This window comes from Delphinus delphis, chromosome 2 (assembly GCF_949987515.2).
Source record: "Delphinus delphis chromosome 2, mDelDel1.2, whole genome shotgun sequence".
Classification (NCBI taxonomy): Eukaryota; Metazoa; Chordata; class Mammalia; order Artiodactyla; family Delphinidae; genus Delphinus; species Delphinus delphis.
In genome coordinates, this window is record NC_082684.1 from 10,784,164 (window position 1) to 10,804,352 (window position 20,189).

At 45.8% G+C, this 20,189-nt stretch overlaps 1 protein-coding gene across 4 annotated transcripts; it reads left to right on the forward strand.

Annotated features, from left to right (window-relative positions):
- Positions 1–552: 552 nt before the first annotated feature.
- On the forward strand, positions 553–19,798 carry LOC132420022 (corticosteroid-binding globulin). Of its 4 annotated transcripts, XM_060003980.1 has the most exons (6): positions 557–661; positions 4,628–4,679; positions 7,244–7,872; positions 13,962–14,232; positions 18,032–18,179; positions 19,486–19,798. In XM_060003980.1, exons 3-6 carry the CDS (start codon positions 7,263–7,265, stop codon positions 19,669–19,671), a joined length of 1,215 nt encoding a protein of 404 aa, XP_059859963.1. In that variant the 5' UTR covers positions 557–661; positions 4,628–4,679; positions 7,244–7,262; the 3' UTR covers positions 19,672–19,798. The 4 variants fall into 4 exon arrangements, with proteins under 4 accessions (XP_059859961.1, XP_059859963.1, XP_059859962.1 ...); XM_060003978.1 differs by lacking the exon at positions 4,628–4,679 and having other exon boundaries at positions 553–661; XM_060003979.1 differs by lacking the exons at positions 557–661; positions 4,628–4,679 and adding an exon at positions 2,039–2,272.
- The last annotated feature ends 391 nt before the right edge of the window (positions 19,799–20,189 follow it).

Here is a 20,189-nt window from a genome sequence, read left to right on the forward strand (position 1 = left end):
GTGAAGGTGCGAGATTTCAGAGGTAAATGGTCTTGGATTCGAATCTCAAGGGCAGCTCTCTTAAGCGTCATGTGCCTCAGTTTCCCCATCTAGAGAAGAGTGATAATAATAATGGTATCCATTTCACAGAGTCGTTGTGAAGACTAAATGACATAATGCATGGGAATCACTGGGCTGCCTTTTATTCCACGTCTGTCTTTCCCATCAGACCATTGCCCCCCTTGAAGGCAGGACCTTGCTGGTCTCATTCCCAGCCCAAGCTCAGCACCCGCTTCTTCACAGCTGTCAGCACCATCGTGCTAATTAAGGGCACCTGTGGCTCCTGTGCCAGCTGCCCCTGGGCAACCACAAACACTGACGCAACTCCAGCCACATTTTGATATCAAAAAATAAAACCTCAGGGAACTGTACGCCGAAGAAAGTTAATTCGCAGTATTGCTGTGTTTACTCAAATTTCCTGGAAAAGGCTCCCATTGGTTCATGACTGGGGGGAGGAGACCACCAAATGGTGAAGGCCACTGGCCCCCCTCTAACCATTAACCAGCAGGAAAGCTGGCAAACAAGACTGAGCAGCAGCCGCCCCGCCGGCTTACTGTACACATGACAGGATCCGGGACAGCAGGACCAAGCCAGCACTTGCAGCCCGAGCCCACTGCAGACCGTGAGTAACAGCTAAGGACTCTCCATCGCCCCCGCTCCTGCCCAGCCTCCAGAACGAAGCCACGACTGTGTCTTGCTCATTTAATTTTTTTTTTTAATGGGGCATTGAGCATTAGGGCAACCAGCAGTGATAAGAGGCGACCCTGGGGAGGGTTTTTCAGAGTCTGTGGGCTACCCACAGGGGTTTTTATTTCTCCTGGGCTCCTGCCTTGCAGGGACTGACATTGAACTAAGAGCCATTCCCAGCCATCGCATGATGCTCCTAAGGCCAGCCAAACAGCCATCACAGCCTCAGAGATGGAGTCTGAGAGCTGGGATGCATCAGCACACACAACGCCTCTGCCGGGGACACAGGCAGGAGAGGGCATTGCCCGGCTGCCACAGCACAGACTGTGCATCCTACAGAATCACACACACCTCCTCCCCCAGTGACCTGGGGCAAGGATCCTGCAGATAGGACGGAACTACCAGCATTACACCACGTGGTATGAGGTTTAAATGCACAGGGCCTAGGACTGTACCTGGGACTATACCTGGCTTATGGGGGCATTTGGAAAAACAGAACACAGTGGGTGTTTACTGTGTGTGTCACTTCAAAAATGAGGGACAAGGAGGACACACCTGAAATGAAATTCATGGATAATATTGATACTCTGCATTTTTACGCTGCTGGGTACTTTTCAGAGAGCTGTTTCACTCTAGAGAAAGGCAGAACAGCATGGCACAGGCTCCAAAGTCGGACGGCAGGGCTTGGAATTTCAGCTTTTACTCCCTGGGCCTCAGTTTTTTCATCTGTACAATGGGCCCAGGATGACCCATGAAGTGAGGTCACTAAAGAAAGCACTGATAACAGCTGTGACTGATATTCACAAAAGTCTTTTGAGGTGGGTAGAGATTTAATCCCCATCTTGGCGGATTAGCACAGGAGGGGATGAGGCACAAAATCTCAGAGACAACAGGTAGAGAAGGGAAGGGAAAAGAACTTCTACTGGGGGCAAGCCCATCTCGTTCCAGGCTGTGAACTGCATGGCGTCCTTGCCCAAGAAGGGACCAAAGAGGTGGAGGTGTGGAGGTGGCTAGGGCTGAAGCAAAGATTTCACTACAGTCTGATGGGGGCAGTGACAGAGAGAGGCACACAGGAGGGCTTCCGGGAGGAGGTGACCCAGGACCTGCGTGCCAAAGGACAAGAGGCAGTGAGCCAGGCATGACAAGGAGGGGACGGGCCGACAGAGTGGACCCACATGGGGCAGGACTGGAACAGGCCCATCTTTGTCCCCAGCTCTCAGGCCAGAGCCGGGCTCTGCAAACATTGGGGAATGGAATGACCTCCCTGGCCTGACCCAGGCAGAGGGATGAAAGTCTGATACGTGCTGGGAGGACACCACAAGACACCCAGTGTTGCTGTGACTGAGACTTCAAGAGGCCAGATTTGAGGCTGGGGGTGGTACTGTCACCAGGGACGGGGCATGAGGACTCCCTGGGCCACGTCAGTGAGGATCAGCTCTGCCCGCAGGCAATGGGAGTCACTGAAAGCTTTTCTGCAGGAGAATGGCCCATCCGCTTGATTTTGGAAAGATGCCCTAGTTGCAGAGGAAAGAAAGGCTGGCAGGAGGTGAGCAGGAGGAAAGGAGAACAGGTGGGGGCGGGGAGGGGGCAACGGGAGAGATGCCAAGCCCCGAACTTGGGCTGTGTCCTGAGACTGAAGAAGCGAAGACAAACCCCAGAAATTTAGAAGGTAAATGGGCCAGGCCTGGGGCGGGTACTACTATCAACTTTATTTTATGCCAAGGAAACGGGAAGAATTTTAAACAGTGCACCCATGTCACCTAGGTCATAAATAGCAATGCTGAGATCCTCATTCGACTTGGTCTGCCACAAAGCCCAGGAAAAAGGAGAACTGTCTGTAAAGCCAGGCGGCTGGGGAGGGAGGGGGCAGGGCGTCAGGGCAGTTATCAAAGCCAAGAAGCAAGGAATTTGCTTGTTTTTCTACCACGTGGAGGGAGACAGGCGGGGAGGGTTGGAGGAGGGCTGAGGGAGGTCAGGGGTGTGTTTACAGCCCGCTTTCATGAGGTTCTGGGTTTGTAACAGGCCAGGGAAAAGGCCTCGGGGGTGCTCCAAAGCAGACCAGGGTTTCCCACACGCAACGTGCACGCATTCTCCTGGGACTGGTTTTACTGCGGGTTCCCAGCCCCCTCCCAGCATGGCTAGTCCCGTAGGTGGGGTGGTGCAGGGGAATCAGCTTCTCCTGTAAGTATCCCTTCTTTATGGGGATACAGGGGATTCCATAAAGCTCAGAGCTTGGGACCACTGGCCTTGCAGACAGAGTGTCCACTTACTGATTCTGAGCCTGGCTGCATTTTTTGAATTGCGCTTATCAAACACTTTTCATGGCTTATAATTAATTTTGTATCGTGGTAAGATATACAAAGATTGAGCATTTCAACTAGGTTTAAGTGTACAGTTCTCTGGTATTAAATACATTCACATTGTTGTGAAACCATCACCACTATTCAACTCCAGGACTTTTTCATCATCCCAAACTGAAACTCTACCCATTAAACCCTAACTCCCCATTTCCCCCTCCCCCCAGCCTCTGTTAACCACTATTCTACTTTCTGTTTCTATGAATTTGACTGCTCTAGGGCTCTCATGTGAGTGGAATCACACAATATTTGTCTTTTGTGACTGGCTTATTTCACTTAGCATAATGTCTTCAATGTTCATTCATCCATGCTGTAGCATGTATCAGAATTTCATTTTTTTGAAGACTGAATATTATTCAACCACAGGCATATACCACTGTGAAATATAGGAAAAAATACATGCTGATCTCTGCCCCTGGTTCCTGGTGCAGGGCTCCTAAAACCCTTGTCATTTCCTAAGTGATAAGAACATTAGAAGCATCTTTTTTTCTAATATTTGTTTTCTAATATTTGGTCTTTGACCCTGCTTCCTGAGGGAGAGCTCCAAAATCCCTTGGAATTTCCTGGGTGACTGCAGTGTCCTTTGCTCTAATGAGGCAACTCTGGGTGAGCTCCTGGATGACTTCAGGATGGGGGGGGTGTCACCAGAAAGACCAAGTCATGATTGGAACTTATTTTCTCCCATTCTGTGGGTTTTCTTTTCGTTTTGTTGATGATTTCCTGTGCTATGCAAAAGGTTTTAAGTTTAATTAGGTCCTACTTGTTTATTTTTGTTTTCATTTTCATAGTCTAGGAGGTGGATCAAAGAAGGTCTTGCTGCAATTTATGTCAGAGAGGGTTCTGCCCATGTTTTCCTCTAAGAGTTTTATAGTATCCAGCCTTACATTTAGGTCTTTAATCCATTTTGAGTTTATTTTTGTATGGTGTTAGAGAGTGTTCTAATTTCATTCTTTTACATGTAGCTGTCCAGTTTCCCCAGCACCACTTATTGAAGAGACTGTCTTTTCTCCATTGTATATTCTTGCCTCCTTTGTCATAGATTAGTTGACCACAGGTGCATGGGTTTACCTCTGGGCTTTCTATCCTGTTCCACTTATTTTTTTTTTTTTTCTATTTTTGTGCCAGTACCATACTGTTTTGATGACTGTAGCTTTGTAGTATAGTCTGAAGTCAGGGAGTGTGTACCTCCCACTCCCCCACCCCTATATTTCCTCTTTCCCCTTCCCACTGGTAACCACTAGTTTGTTCTCTGTGAGTCGGCTTTTTTATTATATTCACTAATTTGTTATATTTTTTAGATTCCACATATAAGTGGTATCATACAGTATTTGTCTTTCTCTGACTTATTTCACTTAGCATAATGCTCTCCAAGTTTACAGGATGGATTTTTCTATTTCTGCAAAATATATCATGGGATTTTGATAAGAATTGCATTGAACCTATAGATTTCTTTGGGTAGTTTTGACATCTTACATATTACATCCTCCAATCTGTGAACACAGGATGTCTTTCTATTTACTTATATCTTCTTTAATTTCTTTCAGCAACGTTCCCAGTGTACAAGCCTTTAACCTCCTTGGCTAACTCAACTCCTAGGTATTTTATTCTTTTTAATTTTATTATAAATGGAATTGTTTCCTTAATTTCTTTTTCAGATTGCTCATTGTTAGTATATGGAAACAGAACTGATTTTTGTGTGTTGATTTTGTATCCCATTTATTTGTTGAATTTATTGGTTCTCATAAGTTTTTTGTTGTCTTTAGGGTTTTCTATGTATAAGATCGTGTTGCCTGTGAACAGAGATAATTTTACTTCTTCCTTTCCAATTTGGATGCATTTTATTTCTTTGGCTTGCCTAATTTCTCTGGCTAGAATTTCCAATACTGTGTTAAATAGAAGAGGCAAACGTAGGCATCCTGTCTTGTTCTGAATCTGAGATGAAAAGCTTTCAGTCTTTCACCATTGAGTAGGATGTTAGCTGTGGGCTTTTCATATATGGCTTTTATTATGCTGAAGTAGTTTCCTTCTACTCCCAGTTTGTTGAGTGTTTTTAACATGAAAGGGGGTGTTGAATTTTGTCAAATGCTTTTACTGCATCAGTTGAGATGATCATATGATTATTTTCCTTCATTCTTTTAATGTGGTATTTACATTGATCAATTTGTGTATGCAGAACCATCCTTGCATTCCAGGAATAAATCCCACTTGGTCATAGTGTAAAATCCTTTTAGTACACTGCCGAATTCTATTTCCTAGCACTTTGTTGAGGATGTTTGCATCAACGTTCATAAGCAATATTTGTCTGTAGTTTTCTTTTCTAATGGTGTCTTTGGCTTTGGTATCAGGGCAAAGAATGAGTTAGGAAGTGTTCCCTCCTCTTTAATTTTTTTGAAGGAGTTTGAGGAGAATTTGTGTGAATTCTTCTTTAAATGTTTGGTAGAATTCAAAACTGAAGCCATGTGATCCTGGACTTTTCTTTTTTGGGAGGTTTTCAGTTACTGATTCAATTTCCTTGCTACTTATAGGTCTATTCAGATATTCTATTTCTTTGAGGTTTAATTTTGGTATGTTTTGTGTTTCTATAAATTTTCCATTTCATCTAGGTTACCCAATTTGTTGGTGTGTCATTTTCAATTTTTTCATAGTATTCTCAGAATTTTTTAAAATTTCTGTAGAATAGGTAGTAATGTCCCTACTTTCATTTCTGATTTTAGTTATTTGAGACTTCTCTCTCTTTTTCTTACTCAGTCTAGCTAAAGGCTTGTCAATTTTGTTAATCTCTTTGAAGATGACATTATATTATATTATATAATGTTATATTATTATATTATGTTACCTTACTATATAATACTATATTGATTAGATATATTATATTTTGGTTTCATTGATTTTCTCTCCTTTTTCTATTTTCTGTTTATTTGTCTGGGCTTTAATCTTTATTGTTTTCTTTCTTCTGCCAGCTGCACTCTCCTTTGGTGTCTCTTTACATGGAATATCTTTTTCCATCCTTTCACTGTCATACCTGTGCCTTTGGATCTAAAATGAGTCTTCTGTAGTGTGCATATAGTTGTTTCTTTTTTTAACCCATTCTGTCAATCTCTGTCTTTAGATTGGAGAATTGTATCCATTTACATTAAAGTAATTACTCATATGGAGGGACCACTCTATCAGTTTCCTATTTGTTTTCTGTATGCCTTATAGTTTTTTTGTCCTTTATTTCCTGCATTACTGTCTTCTTTTGTGTTTAGTTGATTTTTTGTAGTGAAACATTTTAATTCCCTTCTCACCTCCTTTCGTGCATACTCTATAACTATTTTCTTTCTGGTTATCATGGAAATTACATTTAACATCCTAAAGTTATGACACTCTCATTTGAATTTATGCCAGATAAACTTTAGTAGCATACAAAAATCGCTCCTATATAGCTCCATTCCCACATCCTTTCAGTTAAGTCACAGATTACAGCTTTATTCATTGTGGGTCCCAAAACATATATGAATAATTACTTTTTATGCATTAGTCTTTTAAATCACATAGAAAATAAAAAGTGGAATTACAAACCAAAATCACAATAATACTAGCTTTGATACTTGTTCATATATTTACCTTTAGCAGAGATCTTTATTTCTTCTTACAGATTCTATTTACTTTCTGGCGTTCTTTCATTTTAACCAGAAGTACTGCCTTTAGCATTTCTCGTAGGAGAGGTCTAGTGGTAATGAACTCCCTCAGTTTTTGTTTATCGGGGAATGTCTTAACTTCTCGCTCACTTTTGAAGGGCAGTTCTGCCTGCTATAGTACTCTTGGTGGATAGTTTTTTCTTTCAGTACTTTGACTATATCAACTGAGCGGATATTTAACCTTTCTGAGCTTCCACTTCTGCCTACCTGAAACCAAAAGAATCATATATACTTTATTGTCGGTGAGGCAAAATTTTGGAAACTTGGTAGGTATTTGATAAATCATAGCAGGTGTAATTCATACTTTCAGGTGAGGAAATTGAGGCCCAGAGTCCTGACTTGCCCCAGGTCACACAGCCAATGTGGAAGAAGAAACTGGAGCTTGAGGGGGGTCTTCAATGGGGTCTTCTGCCTACTGCTCCCCATGCCCCACTGCCTCGGAGGCCCCACATCATCTAATGAGCATTTCTGATTTTCCAGGGCCTGGCCATCCTGAACAATGCTGTTCACCCTGTACATCTGTCTCCTCTGGTTGTCTACCAGTGGGCTCTGGACCATCCAGGCTAAGGACCCTGACACTGACATGAGCATGAGGAACCCTCACCGGCACTTGGCTCCAAACAACGTTGACTTTGCCTTTACCCTGTATAAGCACTTAGTGGCCTCAGCTCCGGGCAAGAATGTCTTCATCTCCCCTGTGAGCATCTCCACAGCCTTGGCTATGCTGTCCCTGGGCGCCAGAGGCTACACGCGGGAGCAGCTTCTCCAAGGCCTGGGCTTCAACCTCACTGAGATGTCCGAAGCCGAGATCCACCAGGGCTTCCGGCATCTCCACCACCTCCTCAGGGAGTCAAACACCACCTTGGAAATGACTATGGGCAATGCCATGTTCCTGGACCACAGCCTGGAACTTCTGGAGTCATTCTCAGCAGACACCAAGCACTACTATGAGTTGGAGGCCTTGAATGCTGACTTCCAGGACTGGGCAGGAGCCAGCAGACAAATCAACGAGTATATCAGAAATAAGACGCAAGGGAAAATTGTGGACTTGTTCTCGGAGCAAGATAGCTCAGCCATGCTCATCCTGATCAACTACATCTTCTTTAAAGGTACCCCTCACCCATCCCGTTCTGACAAGGCCCCATCTACTATTGCCGAGGATAGTAAAAGCCATCAAAATTAAGGGTGTGCTCTTGATACTATTAGAAAGGTGAAATTATATCATCCCTACCAAGGATCAAAATGACACCCAGTAGAGCAACTTGCCCAAGCCCTTGCAGTTTGTTTCAAGGCCCAAACACGTAACCACGAACAGTCTGGCTGCCTAGTGGTCTACAAATATTGACCAAGGTCTGGCTGTGAGTCAGGCACTTGGTCAGAGGCTGGAAATAGAGCCTAGAACCAGACAGACACAGCCGCCACCCTCAGGAACTTCCAGACGGCCCATAAGCCTTCCTGCACGCACCACCCGAGCCAGCTCCAGCCCAGACCCCTCGCAGCCAAACCACAGCCCCACCTCACCAGTTCGGAGCAAAGTTTTCCAAAATGCCTGTCCATAAAAATCACCACGGAGACTTGTTAAAATTACAGATTCCAGAGCCCACACCAGATCTACTAGAGCAAAACTGATGCAAGAATGTCCTAGAATGTGTACTTTTAACAAGGCCCCCTTCCCCAATCGTTTTGATGAGCAGGTAATTTGGGGATATATTATCCTCCAGAATGACATCTACAGTCCTTAGTCTACAGCAGTGGTCCTCAACCCAGGGTGATTCCCACCCCCATCCACCCTCAGGGACATTTGGCAATGTCTAGAGACATTGTGAGTTGTAACAACTGGGGGTGGGGTGGGGTGTGCCACTGGCATCTTGTGGGTAGAGGCCAAGGAGAAAGCTCAACGTCCTACAATGCCCAGAACAGCCCCCCACAGTGATATCTGCCTCCAAATGGCTAGAGTCCCAAGGTTGAGAAATCATCTGTTTCTTCTGCCTTGTCCAGACTCAGGTCTCAACATTTTCCCCTATACAAGTTCCCAATACACAGCAGACACACACACACACACACAATATCCAATCACGCCAAACTCCTTTCGTGTCTTCGAGCATGACTCTCCCCATAGAAGTCTGTATTAGTTCCCTATCGCCACTGTAACAAATCGCGGCAAACTTCGTGGCTTAAAACAGCACCAATTTATTACTTACAATTCTGGAGGTCAGAAGTCCAAAATGGGCCACTCTGGGTTAAAGTCAAGGGGATGCCAGGGTGTGTTCCTTCTGGAGGCTCTAGGGGAGGGTCTGTTCCCTGCCTTTTCCAGCCTGTAGAAGCTACCTGCATTCCTTGGCTTGAGGCCCCCTTCCCTCTTCAGAGCTAGTAATCGCATTGCGCTGACCTCTACTTCCATCACGTCTCCTTTCTGACTCTGACCCTCCTGCCATCCTCTTTTACTTTTAAGGATGCTTGTGATTACAGTGGGCCCACCTGGATAATCCAGAAAATTCTCCTCAACTCAAAGTCAGTTGATTAGCAGCCTTAATTTCCTCTTGCCATGTAACATAACATATTCACAGGTTGCAAGGATTAGGACATCCTTGGGGCGGGGGGGCATTCTGCCTGACACAAGGCCCGTGCCCATTCTGTCCCCTGAGCCCTCCCTCAACTTGTCTGACTGCCTAAAACTTCTACCCACCCTTCAAATCTTGGCTCAAAAGTCATCACCTCCGTGAAGCCTCCCCTGATTCTCTCCAGCAAATCTTTGTCTCTCATACGCATCCTCTGCAGTTTGCCCACACCGAATTTTAATATGCATCTTGTTAGAACGTGTAAACCTGGACCCAAGTGGTTCAGTTTCAATTAAGTAGTCATATACAAAGAAGTGCAGGTAAAACAGCCAAAAAAAAAGTATAATATTTAATGTGTCTCTCAACAACATAAAGATTATCCCATATGCCCATTTCTCTCCTCCCCAGCTCTCACTCAGGGCCCTCCATTAGCCAACTGAACCCCTTCCCTCCCCCAGATCTTTATTACCTGGACAGAGTTAGCATCTTGGTGAGCCATCCTCCTGCCTCTTTGTCTTTCTCTGTCTATTCTCCAACACAAGTCTGGGAACCCACCTGGCAAAGGCCTCCCTTCTTGGATGGTAGTGAGGGTGAGAGACTGACCAGCAAAGGCAGCATTTTCTTTTTTCTCCCACTTTATTGAGATATAAATGACTTATCATGTAAGCTTAAGGTATACAATGGGATGATTTTATATATATATAGTGAGATGATTACCCAGATAAGGTTAGTTAACACGTCTATCACCTCACAGTTACCTTTGTGTGTTGGGGCCAGGGGGTGAGGATTTTTAATATCTGCTCTCTTAGCAACTTTTAGGCATATGATACAGTATTATTAACTGTAGTACCATGCTGTGCATTAGATTCCCCAGAACTTATTCATCTTATAACTGGAAGTTTGTACCTTTGACCACCTTTACCCACTTCTCCGAACCTCCTACCCCATCATTCTTTTCTCTGTTTCTACAAATTCTGTATTTTTAGATTCCATATATAAGTGAGGGCATACAGTATTTGTCTTTCTCTGTCTGCCTTATTTCACGTAGCATAATGCCCTCAAGGTTCATCCATGTTGCTGCAAATGACAGGATTCTCTTCTTTTTTATGGCTGAGTAATATTCCATTTGGGGTGTGTGTGTGTGTGTGTGTGTGTGTGTGTGTGTGTGTGTGTACACACCCTGTTCTTTATCCATTCATCTATTGATGGATACTTGATTGTTTCCACACCTTGGCTATTGTGAATAATGCTGCAATGAACATGGGAGTGCAGATATCTCTTCAGTATAGTGGGTTCATTTCCTTCTGATATATACCAAGAAGTGGGATTGCTGGAGCATATGGTAGTTCTATTTTTAATTTTTTGAGGAACCTCCATACTCTTCTCCATAGTGGCTGCACCACTTTACATTCCCACCAACGGTGCACAAGGGTGCCATTTTCTTCACATTCTGCCGGCACTTGTTTTCTCTTTTCTTTTTGATAATAGCCATTCTGATAGGTGTGAAGTGCTATTGTGGTTTCAATTCGCATTTCCTTGATGATTCGTGATTCTGAGCACCTTTTCTTGTACTTGTTGGCCATCTGTACATCTTCTTTGGAAAAAAAATCTATTCAAGTCCTCTGCCCATTTTTTAATTTGATTATTTGGGGCTTTTTTTTTTTTTGCTATTGAGGTTGTATGAGTTCCTTATATATTTTTGGATATTACCCCCTTATCAAATGTATGTTTTGCAAATATTTTCTTCCATCCCATAGGTTGCCTTTTCACTTTATTGATTGTATCCTTTGCTGGGCAGAAGCTTTTTAGTTTGATGTGATCCCACTTGTTAGTTTTTCCCTTGTTGCTTATGTCTTTGGTGTCATATTCAAAAAAAAAAAAAATCATAGCTAAGACTAATATCAAAGAGTTCCTTTTTCCCTACATTTTCTTCTAGGAGTTTTATGGTTTCAGGTCTTATGTTTAAGTCTTTAACATATTTCAAGTTAGTTTTTGTGAATGATGTAAGATAGGGGTCCAGTTTCATTCTTTTGCATGTGAATATCCAGTTTTCTCAGCACCATTTATTGAAGAGATTATCTTTTCCCCACTCAGTATTCTTGGTTCCCCTGTCATATCTTAGTTGATTATATATGGGAGGGGTTATATCTAGGCTTTCAATTCTGTTCCATTGGTCTATGTGTCTGTCCTTATGCCTGTACCATACTGTTTGATTACTATAGCTTTATAATACAGTTTGAAATCAGGAGGTGTGATGCCTCCAACTATGTTCTTTCTCAAGATGGCTTTGGCTATTTAAGATCTTCTGTGGTCCCACACAAAAGGCAGTATTCTTCTTGACCCTGGGGGGCCAAGGAGTCAGGGAATGTTTGCCCGGAAATGTTTCTGCATGCTCCCATGAATTCTCCAGGCCATCTCTCCCACTAGACTATTCACTCTTGTGCATGGCATCCTCATCTCTTTGGGAGGTCCAGTGCATTTGCGTAGTGCTTGGTAAATGGAAGTAACTCCAAAGTGGTTGCATAGAGGTTCTGGTAACACAGCCTGGGGAGAAGAGCACAGAAAACCCAGAGAGAGAGAGGGCCCTCCTGAGCCTGCAAGGAGCCTGAGCGGGGGCTGGCAGGACAGGGGCTGGCAGGGTGTCATTTGGCGCACGGCTTTGCTCTCACAGTTTCTAAGCATTCTCATGACCACAGTGGGGCTGAGTTGATGGGAAACAGTAGTTCCTGGTAATAAAATCAGAGAGGATTTGAACATTTGAACGCAGGAACAGACATTGACAGGAGTGTGGCCTGCACCCACCTGTGCCTGTTTGTACACAGATTTTCCGTGATCAGGCAAAGCTAATTAACAAGCCCTGTTTAAGTTGAGAGATACTCTGAAATGTTTCCAGCACGCCAGGATAATAAATAGAAATGAAGAATGGTGTGGCTCTCATCACTAAACTTAGGACATGTACAGTATCCCTGGCATGTTCCTTACTTAGTGGACTGTCTCGACAGCTCTTTTTTTGGAGAACATTAGAAATATTGTTAAAAGATTTTCCAGGGACTCATCCTTGCTCTCTCCAATTTCCCTTCATCAATTCTTAGGTTTCTCTACCATAAGTTCTCCTAACTCAAGAATTTTCAAAAAAAAAAATCCCTTAAAATAGAGGTTAGATCCCATTCTGTATTTGGTTTTCTGCCAAACTGGATATACGTTATACTTGCTTCTAGAAAAGAAATACTCAGTAAAAAGCACACAGCAGACTTCTAAGGATGAAAAACCTAGCACTGAAAAATATTTTATCTACATTTTCTTGGTTGTGAGTTGGACAAGTTAGCCACAAAGCACTCCCCCCTTCAATTCTGAGGACCCCAGACTTCTATTAGAAGATGGTTTGAGAACCCGCAAATTATCTCACTTGCTGTGAGACAGCCTCAGTCATTAGGGATGGACCAGGCACAGCCCCTGGGTCTCCAGGCTCCACATCCATTGCTCTTTTCCCTACATCCTCTGGCCACTGCCCATGGTCACCCTTAGTAACCCTTCCAGGGAGTTGAGGCTGGCTCAGAACCAAGAGTTCTGGCTTCGTGGTCCAGAGATCCCACAGGCAGAGGGATAGAGAAATGTCTGCCTGTGGCTATGCTCTGGCCACTTTCAGGCAGCCTCAGTTGGGGAACAGTGACCTCACAAGGGCTTCTGGGCTGGAGGCCAAGGGCAGCCAGGACACTCAGGACCTGCTAGACTCAGAGACCTCAGTCATCTCCAGATCTGGGGAGACTTAACCTAGAGCCGATGAGGCCCTGATGAGACTCAATCCATGTCTAAATATCCAAAGATCTATCACCTATTAGAGGACTCTGGAATAAACTCAAGGGTCAAAGAGGCTCAGTCGGCAGGCATTACAATCAGGCAGGCTTTGGCTTCATCTAAGGAGCAGTTGCCTTCCCTTCAGCGTTGACCAGTAGTGGAAAGTCCCATCTGTTAGGTAGTGAGTTCCCCATCACAAGGGGAACAAACGTTGCATAATGACATCATGGAACGTGGTGGAGTGGAGTCGAGTCTAGCTGTGGTGGGAGTCTGTAACCTTGAAGGACTCATCTCACCCTGCTTCTGCCCCTGGGAAAGGTACTGCGGCCCTCAGGGCCACTCGGGAGGCAAGGGGCCTCCGGCAAGAAAGTGGGTACATTTGACTGGGCGGCCAGACTGCCTGCTGGGCTTCTGTCGCCGCACATCAGGGGGTGGGGATGGACTGGATGGTCGGTTCCCCAGCACCACCTCCAGAGCCCTCCAGTCCAGAAGCCACTCCAGGGAGGGGGGCAACAAGGCCAAGTCTGCTTTACTGAATCCTACTCCCAAATCCTAGGGCCAGCGTCCTCTGTTCTCTTTCTCTTTCCATTTTTAGAAGTCAGTCTCAGACATCGTGCTAATCCTCAAGCCATCCCAAAGGGTAGAGGATGGAACAGGCTTTAAACCTCTGGGAATTTCATATCTTAGCAAATTCCAGCAGCTCTGGTGGGGACCTTCCAGGTTGAGGGAGGCCACTGTGTCACTTGCTTGGCGGTCACCCCTGGCCCTCTGCTGCCACCCAAGTTGCGTTTTCCTCCTGCTGTCACAGGTCTGTCTCCTCCCCTCCCCCTCCCCCCTCTTCCCAGGCACGTGGGCACACTCCTTCAACCTGGAAAGCACCAGGGAAGATAACTTCTACGTGAATGAGACGACCACGGTGAAGGTGTCCATGATGTTCCAGTCGAGCACCATCAAGTACCTGAACGACTCGGTGCTCCCCTGCCAGCTGGTACAGCTGGACTACACAGGCAACGAGACCGTCTTCTTTGTCCTCCCGGTCAAGGGGAAGATGGACACGGTCATTGCCATGCTCAGCCGGGACACCATTCAGAGGTGGTCCAAGTCCCTGACCAACAGGTAAGCCCTCCAGCCAGCTCTGTTGATTTCTGCAGTTGGACGTGTTCCCAGAAAGTGGGGCAAGTGGAAAAGGGGTGCACCTGGCCGTCCTTCCTCCCCCAGACTCGCCTTCCAGGGCTCATTATTTTCCTGTCTGCTGGGTTCTCTGATCCAGAGGTCACACTTATTTATCTTTCTGTCGATTAACACTGAGCTATTGATAGTCTGGGGCATTCCACAAAGTGAGGTCCACCTTCCCCAGCAGGTTGATAGCCACCCTCTGTATTATCACATCTTTCATCTTTTTCTTAAGCTGAATTCACCCATCACCCAGCCCGCACTGATCCATTTTATTATATTGCTTACCTGAGACCAAGCACCGCTAAAGATTCCTGGGAGACCATAAAAAGATATAATGAAAATGACCACCGTATGACCACTGTAGTGACCCTGGAACCAACGCAAAGCCTACGAACGGTTAAGTCACTCAGGGAATCTAATGTTTCTTCCATCAGTCAATCAGTAAATAAGAAAGTAAGGACATAAGTACATAATAAACTCATTTTCCCAGGAACCTCTGCACCAGAGGGGAATCAAAATTATAATCAAACTTGTGTCCAGCTCTGATCCTCCCATTGGAGGAGGGAGCAGATGTTCTTGAGAAGACGGTCCTCGCTCTTGGGAGATTAGAGTTCTGTCTGTGAAGGAGCCAACCAACGTGGGAGCTGGGTGGCGGGGTGCAGACTCAAAGGGAAGAGGGCTGTAGGGGAAGGAGCCAGCACTTGGATCTAGAATCGCTCAGGAAGCCTCGTGGGCCAGGCACCATGTCTGGAATACATTCATTCATTCATTCATTCAATATATATATGGAAGCAATTGCTAGGTACCATGCACTAGGCTAAGCAGAAGGGATGCACTCTAGAGCAGAAAACGGATTCTGGTGGAATTAATAGTGGTACAATGTCATAAGCTCTGTCAGAGCAAGACAGGGAAGGAGATGCATAATGTGTACAATTTGAGGGAGGGCGGGACGCCGGGCTCTAAGCCAGGGGAATGGAGAAGGGGCTGCAGAGCAGATTGCTTTCACTGTGAACTGTGCCTTAAGCCTGAGTAGAGGTTCAGTCAGTGGCAACCTCCCCGAGAGTATGCACGGAAGAGGAAATGGCACCAGAGGCAAGTCGGGGAGGCCATTGGCCAGCTTTTCAGGTCAACTGTCCCACTCCACTTCACTCCCACCCCTCGAAGGGAACCTGTAGTTCAGATACAGGGCCACCAGGTAGTGACAATGCGCCGTGATTCAAATTCTGAACCCTAGTGTGTTGAAAATAAGGCGAAGGATACCCCTTCTCTTTACTCCAAAAATAATCTCTTCACTAAAATACTTAAACAACATTAGTCAGTAACACGTACCATTTTCTTCTAGACTTTTTAAAAAAACATTCAAGGTAAAACTTTGCACCTTTAGACATCATGAGTTCTCTCCTTCATCCAATGCTGTGGCCTACGGCTCACCTGCACGCTTGCGTGGCCCCTTCTCCCTTCTCACCCCTCCCAGCACCACCACGCCCTTCCCCACTAGGCTCTCCGGTGCATCCGAGCTCAGCATCCTTCAGGGCCCAGATGACAACCCACCTCCCCCGGCAGCCTCTGGGTCCCACTCACGGGGCGCTCTCGCGAGAGCCTCTCTCTCCATCCCCTTGCTCCGCCGTCACCTCGCTGCAGCCCGCGCAGGTCCCACGCAGGTCGTGGGGCAGCTTTCCGAGTTGGGGCGATGGGGCTCCGAGTTACCTAGTCCTGGTTTCTTCATGGTCCTGCTGCTTCCCAGCGGTGTGATTTTGGGGAAATTCCTCAGCTTTTTTTTGAGTTTCAGTCTCTCAATCTGGAAGTTAACGATGATGACTCCAGTTCGTAAGGCTGTGTGCGCCTGCGCGGATTAGACGAGATAAAGGAGGTCAGGAAGGGCAGCCAAATGCGGGGTATGGGTCGGCCTCCCTTACCTTCTGTTGCCATTTCCCATCTAGAGAAGTCACACGTCCCACTGGCCTTGGATTCCTCCTCACTTCCCCCGGGTTGCCAGCTTCCAGACCTCCCCAGAGCAGCTTGTGCTCAAGTGCAGAGGTCTCATGCCTTCCCTCCACCCTCTGGAGAGCCGGGGCCCTATCACTGACTTCAGGGTTCAGGCATCTTCTCTCTCCCTTGCTGTGTAGATGAGGACTAGCACAGAGAGGGACAGGACTTGGCTAAAGCCACACAGCACTAGCGACATGGCTGGGGCCAGGACCCCTGCTCCCAGCTGCACGTTCCCTCCACTCCTCCACTTCTGCCAGGGGGTGCTTGGGGGACCACAGGACTTCTTGTTTTTTTCTTTTTTTTAATTGAAGTATAATTGATTTACAATACTGTGTTAGTTTCAGGTGTACAGCAAAGTGATTCTGTTATATATATATCCTTTTTTTCATTCTTTTCCATTATAGGTTATTACAAGATAATGAATACAGTTCCCTGTGCTTGTCCCCCATAAATCCTTGTTGTTTATCTATTTTATGTATGGTAGTGTGTATCTGTTAATCCCATACTCCTATTTTATCCCTCCCGCCTCTTCCCTTTGGTAGCTATGTTTGTTTTCTATGTCTGTGTGTCTCTTTCTGTCTTGTAAATGAGTTCATTTGTATTATTTTTTAGATTCCACATATGTGATATCATATAACATTTGTCTTTCACTGTCTGACTTACTGCACTTAGTATGATATTCTCTAGGTCCAAGCATATTGCTGCAAATGGCATTATTTCGTTCTTTTTTATGGCTGAGTAATATTCCATTGGGTGTAATTAATATATATATATATGTACCACGTCTTCTTTATCCATTCATCTGTTGATGGACACTTAGATTGCTTCCATGTCTTGGCTATTGTAAATAGTGCTGCTGTGAACATTGGGGTGCATGTATCTTTTTTGAATTAGAGTTTTCATCTTTTCTGGATATATGCCCAGGAGTGGGATTGCTGGATCATACAGTAACTCTATTTTTAGTTTTTTAAGGAACCTCCATACTGTTTTCCATAGTGGCTGCACCAATTTGCATTCCCACCAAGAGTGTAGGAGGGTTCCCTTTTCTCCACACCCTCTCCAGCATTTATTATTTGTAGACTCTTTAGTGATGGTCATTCTGACTGGGGTAAGGTGATACCTCATTGTAGTTTTGACTTGCATTTCTCTAATAATTAGTGATGTTGAGCATCTTTTCACGTACCTCTTGGCCATTTGTATGTCTTCTTTGGAGAAATGTCTGTTTAGGTCTTCTCCCCATTTTTTGATTGGGTTGTTTAGTTTTTTGATATTGAGTTGTTTGACCTGTTTGTATATTTTGGAAATTAAGCCCTTGTCGGTAGCATCATTTGCAAATATTTTCTCCAGCCATAGGTTGTCGTTTTGTTTTGTTTATGGTTTTAAACACTGTGAAAAAGCTTATAAGTTTGATTCAGTTCCATTTGTTTATTTTTGCTTTTATTTCTTTTGCCCACAAGGACTTCTTTAGGTATTCTTTGCTTCAGTGTCTGGTAGTTTAACTGGATCAGGTGGAATCAGCTCAAAGAAAGAGCTGAGAAGAAAGGACTTTGCAATTCAGAGGCCCAGAGAGGAAGATGCCTGTGTGATGGAGGGAGAGGCAGATCCTGCTTCTTGTTCTGTTCCTTCCCCTGTCCCGAAAGAGCAGGTCTGGCTGGGAGGCAGGGTCTGGAGGGATCACAGGGGAAACGGGAATCTGGCTGGCCGGGCCCAGCCCTGGGAAAGTCTAACCCCATCTGCTTACCCCGAGCAGCCTGGTGGACCTGTACATCCCAAAGGTCTCCATTTCCGGAGGCTACGACCTCGGGGGCATCATGGGGGACATGGGCATTGCAGACTTGCTCAACAACCGGACACAATTCTCAGGCATCACCCAAGAGGCCCTGCCGAAGGTGTCAAAGGTAGGGGTCTCTAGAGCCCATCCTTCTTCCCGCCCCAAATTCACAATACAAATAATAATAAGCAACGTGAAAGCTCAGCAAGAACTTGATGTCCCCAAGGTCACACAGGAAGCTAGTGACAAGGGAGCACCACAGCTCAGGCGTGCACCGTTCTGCCAGGCCACACAGAGGGGGCACTGTGGAAGACAAGTCATCATGGCAGGGCTGTGAGCAGCCCCCAGGCAAAAGGAAACGTCTGCGTGAGATCACACTGAATGTTCTGTCCAATGCTGTTCTTTATCTCCGTCCTTCATCTTTATGTTCTGTTATTCATTCATTCAGAAAATATTTACTGAACATGTTCTATGTGCCCCAAACTGTGCTAGACACTGGGTGTACCTCAGACGTGGCCCTGCCCTCACAGGATCTTACAGTCCTGTGGGTGACAAAACAGGAGAGGGAACAGGAGGAAGCTGTGGTGGCAGCAGCCCCCTCCCTCGTGCACACAGACTTTGACCATCATGATGTGGGCACGCAGTATGTGCTCAATAAAATGCCTGTGTGTGAACTCAGTCAAACAGCTACCTCCTTATGAGGTGGGTGTTACCCTAGTTTCTCAGGTCACAGAGCTAGTAAACAGCCTGACATTTGACTCAAAACCTCATATTCCCAAAACACACTGCAGGGGTTCCTAGCCCAGCTGAGCTTCTCCCTAGCCTATTTACAGAGCGCTCTGAGCCTCTGATTCCCTGCTGCTCCATCAGTGAGAGTCCTGTCCCGTAGGTGTTGTTATTTAATCAGCCAGTTCTGATCTTTCCGATGCTTTTGATGCAACCTACTCAAGCGTTTTACTGACCTGAGAATATCTTCTAATTTTGATCATAACAAAGGATGTTTCAGCAGGCAAAGATGAGCCTTTTCCCTACAGAGTGGGCACAAGCATTTTGCATAAGTTGAACCCTCTCAATTACTGGCAGAGTGGAGAGGGAGCGAGGTGTCCCTCCACCAGCCCAGGACCCGGGGAGGGGAGCCCGATATGGATGCTGAAGTCCAGTTTCAGCCCCAAGTCCCTTGCTCTCCATGGGTCGGCTCCAGCTGCCCACTCTCTAGGGAGGAAGTCTAAGTGTGGCCTGAGTTCCAGAGGTGGACAGACCCCAGCGCTAGTCCTGGGGCTGCCACGTAGATGAGGAGCCAGCAAGTGACCTTCTCTGAGCCTCAGCTTCGCCATCCAGAAAACTGAGGGTGGGAGGAGTCGAAGCCAAGGGGCTCGGAAAGCTCCGCCCACGCGGCTGGTGTTCATCCTCCCCGCTCTGTCCGTTCCCACCAGGTGGTCCATAAGGCCACGCTGCAACTGGATGAGAGGGGCTTGGAGTCGGCCGCCCGCACCCAGGTCCACCGGAACTCGGCGCCCGAGCCTCTCACAATCCGCTTCGACCGGCCCTTCGTTGTCATGATCTTCGACGACTTCACGTGGAGCAGCCTCTTCCTGGGCAAGGTTGTGAATCCGACCTAAGGGGACGCCCCCTGGAGCCACAGCGCGTCTGACTCGGGCACCAGGGACCCCACAGAAAGGAGTGAGAGGTTCCCCCCAATCCTCCCCTGGTTCCCCTCTGGTAATAAATTACTGTCGTTGCGACTGGTGACAAGTGTGGTTGAAGGGGAAGAGTGGGACGATTGATAAAACTTGAATAACATCAATATAATCTTGTACCAGTATAATTTTCTAGTTTTGGTCATTGTCCTAGGGTTATGTGATGGTGTATGGAAGTACAGTGAAAGGTATATGGAAGCACTATTATTTTTGTAAGTTTGAAATTATTTCCAAGTAAGAACTTGAAAAGAAGGAATCACACAAGCCAAAACACAACAGAAGAACACACACACACACACACACACACACACACACACACACACACACAACAGAAAGATGTTTTTAAAGTGCTGGGATGGAAATGTCATATCTTTCAAAGAGCAAAAAAACAAACAAAAAATTCCTTCAAAAATGAAGGCAAAATAGAGTTTGGGTTTTTT

Coding starts and splice junctions, on each gene's coding strand:
- LOC132420022 (XM_060003978.1), top strand. CDS start 7,263: ATGCTGTTCACCCTGTACATCTGTCTCCTCTGGTTGTCTACCAGTGGG. Junction 14,233..18,031: donor TCCAAGTCCCTGACCAACAG/GTAAGCCCTCCA, acceptor TACCCCGAGCAG/CCTGGTGGACCTGTACATCC. Junction 18,180..19,485: donor CCCTGCCGAAGGTGTCAAAG/GTAGGGGTCTCT, acceptor CGTTCCCACCAG/GTGGTCCATAAGGCCACGCT.